Here is a 4402-nt window from a genome sequence, read left to right as displayed (position 1 = left end):
GGACATAAGCTGCAGCATAGGAAGTTTCGCACGAATGTGCGTAAGAACTTCTTCACGGTGAGGGTGACGGAGCACTGGAACAGGCTGCCCAGGGAGGTTGTGGAGTCTCCTTCTCTGGAGATATTCAAGTCTCGCCTGGACGCCTACCTGTGCGACCTGGTGTAGGGAACCTGCTTTGGCAGGGGGGTTGGTCTCGATGATCTCTAGAGGTCCCTTCCAACCCCTACAATTCTGTGATTCTGTGATGAGAAGATGGTGTCAGCTTTCTGATGTAAGAGTGTACATGCACTCTGCATGTTTCTATTTTGTGTACAAAACTAGTTCCCAGCTGGAAAGAGAGACTTAATAGCACAGCCAGTGCTGATGTTGAAGATGATGTGCTGAAATATGTTGAGGACAAGTTTGATGGTAAGGAAGTGTTGCTACAGGACTTGTGTAGAGACTCAGAACCACTGACTAAAAAGCAGATGCTGAAAGGTCTTTTAACAGCCCCAGTAGCAGTGATGGCCATGACCTTGATTCGTAGAGTTAATAGGAGATTTTAATGTGCTTCCCCACTGCACAAATAGTGCACACCAAAGCTGAAAATGGTTGTCGTGAATCCTGATCTTTCTCTGAGGTTTCATGTACCTCATGTTATTAGGCCTTGTAGCTCTTCAAGTCTTTTTTTTCAAGAAAATTAAAGAAAGAAAACAAAGCACTATCTTTTTCTGTAATTTTTGCACTATGTCTTTGCTGATATATTTTTTCTTCTCCTTTCTTTCCTTCCCCGAAAAAGAGCCTACTCCTTTCATGTTACTGCAGATGGCCAGATGCAGCCTGTTCCTTTCCCTCCCGATGCCCTCATTGGTCCAGGAATCCCTCGCCATGCCCGTCAGATCAACACTCTGAACCATGGGGAAGTTGTGTGTGCAGTTACCATCAGCAACCCCACGAGACATGTGTACACGGGTGGCAAGGGGTGTGTCAAAGTCTGGGATATCAGCCAGCCCGGGAACAAGAGCCCCGTCTCACAGCTCGACTGCCTGGTAAGTGAACAGGAACTAATGTAAAAGGGTAACTTCTCCTTGGAGACTGAATAAGGAAATAGCTGTCCTTGTCTGGATTGTGTTCATATTATAAGGAAATAGCAGGCAGTTCTGTTTCCTGCTGTATGTATTTAAATGACTTTTTTTTAAACACTGAACAGGTGGTGTTTCAGAGAAGTGGACTGGTTTGTTTAGTGATAAATGTCATTACTAGGGGTCAAATAATAGATAAGATTTCTGAGAGTATACATAATTCTTTCCCCATCCAAGTGATGCTGGTGTTTTTTGCACTGCATGGGTTTAAAAGGAATCCCGACTGAGACAGAAACATTCTATGATGTTTCACTCATGCCAGAAATCACATCTTTTTTTGTAAGAGGGTAGTAGACATATAAAGGAGTAGTGTGACAAGGTAGCAAGGTCACTTTGTATTGCTGCATTTTGCTGGTTTCTATTCATATCCGTCAGGTGCAAGTTGATTTGTTTGCAGTTAGTTGAAAAGCTAAACCAAAAAAACTGTTAACTAAAAATGCTCTTTACACTAAAGCAGCATAGACATTGGTCCTAGCTGCCTTCATTTTAGTTACAGATCTGTATGGCTGCCAATAGCTAAGCTGACATTCCCAGTGCACTGCTTGCTGCTCCTTCTCTGTGATTGTAAAACAAACAAATGAGCAAAAACACAAACAAAACCACCACCACCAAAAATCAAAAACAAACAAACAAAAAAAACAACCACAAACAAACCTTAGTAGTAGAAGTGCCTTTGATTTCTACTTAGCGTTGTGAATTTTTTTGTTTTGAGTTACTGATCCTATCCCTGCATTTCCTAGAGAACTGTTACTATGTTGGACAGCGAGTATGCTTAAGAAGTCAGTTTTGTAACATGTAAAGATTGAAATCTTTTCCATCTCTAAATCTTTTATAGTATCTCTGTCAGCAAAAGTATCAAAAATGTGAAACCAGCATGAGTATGACAGGAGTGATGCTGAGCCATCACTCTTTTAATCATCACAATTGATGATTAAATAAAAAATAAAAAAGAGAACCAGCATGAATCCAGGACTAGTAGGGGAATAACTCAACATTTTCACTTTGAAATGATGAATGTAAGATACCACTTAAAAGAAAACTCTAAGATCTGAAAGATATGAGACTTGAAATGTATTTTTATAAGTAGTTGCTTAAATATCATATGAGAAGTCACTTTGTTTTTTGCAAATATTCCAGTGTTACTGGTGATCATAATTGATGGAGTGTACTTTCTCCAAATCCAAGCTTACTTTGGCACTGTCTTAGTGTAATGAGATGGAAGACTTGCAGTTCATCAGGTCTGAGAAAGTCAGTAATAAGAAGTAGGCATTTGAAACCTTTTAGGGTATGCTGATTTCTCTTCTGTACTTTGGCACTGGAAAAAATTGCCTACTGTTTAAAACTTGGATGCAGTCAGAATCTCGTTAGTGGTCATTTTTGGCAGGCATGTATTAACGTAACGGAGGTGATTTGTGTTGTACAGAACAGAGATAACTACATCCGCTCTTGTAAATTACTGCCTGATGGATGCACCCTAATAGTTGGCGGGGAAGCCAGCACATTATCCATATGGGACCTGGCAGCGCCAACTCCTCGTATAAAAGCAGAGCTTACATCCTCAGCTCCTGCCTGCTATGCTTTGGCTATCAGCCCTGACTCCAAGGTGTGCTTTTCCTGCTGCAGTGATGGGAACATTGCAGTGTGGGATCTGCACAATCAGACATTGGTCAGGTGAGTATTACTTGTTTTCTGTGAACTTTAATTAATTAAACTTAGTCTTTGAGCAGCTAAATAAATATTTATCTCCCTGAATAATGGCTCAGAATTGCAAAGTAAAATAGTCTTTCTTATCCAAAGAATTAGGTTGGTGCTCAGGTTGGGCTAGAAACTAATTCTAGTAGCCTGTCCTAGGAGATGTTCTTTGAGGGCCTTTCAGGTTGTTCTGTAACCTCTTGAAGTCAGTGTGAAAGTTCTTGTTGGTTTCATGTATTTGGATTTGTCTGCAGGTTTCAACAAGCTAGATTGTGATTAACTGAACTTGCTATGTAGGGAACTTTCTGAGGTTTCTTGTTTTCATTTATCTTAGGCCTTACTAAGTAATAAGGAAAAAATTCAGTTTGTAATTAGTGATGACAGGTAATAAATTAACCTTTCAAAAGTAATTGAAAGCCTGGATCACTTCAGGAAAGTATGAAGGACTGATGTTTGATGTCTTCATAAAAGAAAAATATTTGAGTTTTGGAGGATGAATTTGATCTCTAAAGCTATCAGAATGGTTTGTGGAGGCTATAATAAATCTATTGCTGTGTATGCTACTTCTGAAATACTTCCTTTAAACCTTGATTATAGTGTCTAGCAGGTCAATATTTAGCATCAGTGCTATGACAGAAGAGAAAAAGCAGGTGTGTGAAATAACTTAGCAACTGGTTGTGTGATTTTACTAGGTGAACTTTGGTTCAGTCTTGCCAACTTTGTGAAGGCTGACAGTATTACAAGAATGGAGAGCCTAGACTGGAAAAGACCATGATGTTTTAGAGGATTTGAATGATACACCAAAGAAGCTGCTTTGTCTGCTGTGACCTAATGAATTTACTGTATATCAATAGTAAGCCTAAATTTATGTGCAGAGTTCCATATTAATTTAAATGAAAATTTGACTTTCTGCTAAATTTCTATAACAAAGAAAACAACCTTAGTTATGTAAAGTCTTTGATTTGCCTTGTAAGTGCTGATGCCCTGTGAAGGGCTCTTTCTCCGTCTGTCACTGACTTGAATGAATGGTACTAGTTACTTTTTCTCCCACCTCTCACTTGCTGATCATTCTGATTAATAACATGTAGAAACTGTGAAACACTATGTGCTGTGTGACCTTCCTATGGCAACTTGTGGTGAATCACATAATTCATTTCCAGGCTAGTTGCTCTTTTTTCTCCCTTCCCTCCACCATTGACATTGAGGCATAGAATTTTCCTAAATTTAATTGCCGATGAAAAACATGGATGGCTTCTGCCAAAGGATTAAGGAAAACATGTTATGGCCTTTTGGTTGCTGAAAGCTGGAATCTCCTAATGAGAAGATTTTGAAACAAAACGCATTGTCTAGTTATTTTCTGATCTCCTGATTTCCTGCCAGAGAATGCAAACTTTGCTGATTCAGCAATGCCTGTGCATGACAATTTGGGTCCTTCTCTGGATCCCTTCACTATTTATCATGTTGACTTACAGGGAAAACAACAGTAGTTGTTTTCTGAAACTGGAGGAGTTTTATTCCCTCAGCATTTTTTTTAATCTATGCTGTCTTTAATTGATTTTTAACTGTAGTTATTACTACACTCCAAAAAA

General features: G+C 39.2%; 1 protein-coding gene across 5 annotated transcripts in view; it reads left to right on the top strand.

Moving 5' to 3' along the window:
• Positions 1-4402, top strand: part of TLE1 (TLE family member 1, transcriptional corepressor) — a 78806-nt gene that overhangs the window by 61524 nt on the left and 12880 nt on the right. For 4 of the 5 annotated variants that reach the window (XM_031557324.1, XM_031557325.1, XM_019610529.2 and 1 more), the window contains 2 exons: positions 779-1028; positions 2545-2792. In XM_031557324.1, coding sequence (XP_031413184.1) covers positions 779-1028; positions 2545-2792 — 498 coding nt within the window. Of the gene's footprint in view, positions 1-778; positions 1029-2544; positions 2793-3505; positions 3667-4402 lie in introns of all 5 variants that reach the window. The other variant, XM_019610532.2, reaches the window with a different exon arrangement.

Source organism: Meleagris gallopavo, chromosome Z (assembly GCF_000146605.3).
Source record: "Meleagris gallopavo isolate NT-WF06-2002-E0010 breed Aviagen turkey brand Nicholas breeding stock chromosome Z, Turkey_5.1, whole genome shotgun sequence".
Classification (NCBI taxonomy): Eukaryota; Metazoa; Chordata; class Aves; order Galliformes; family Phasianidae; genus Meleagris; species Meleagris gallopavo.
Note: the sequence above shows the minus strand (reverse complement) of the source record. Positions and strands in the feature narration are given on the sequence as shown.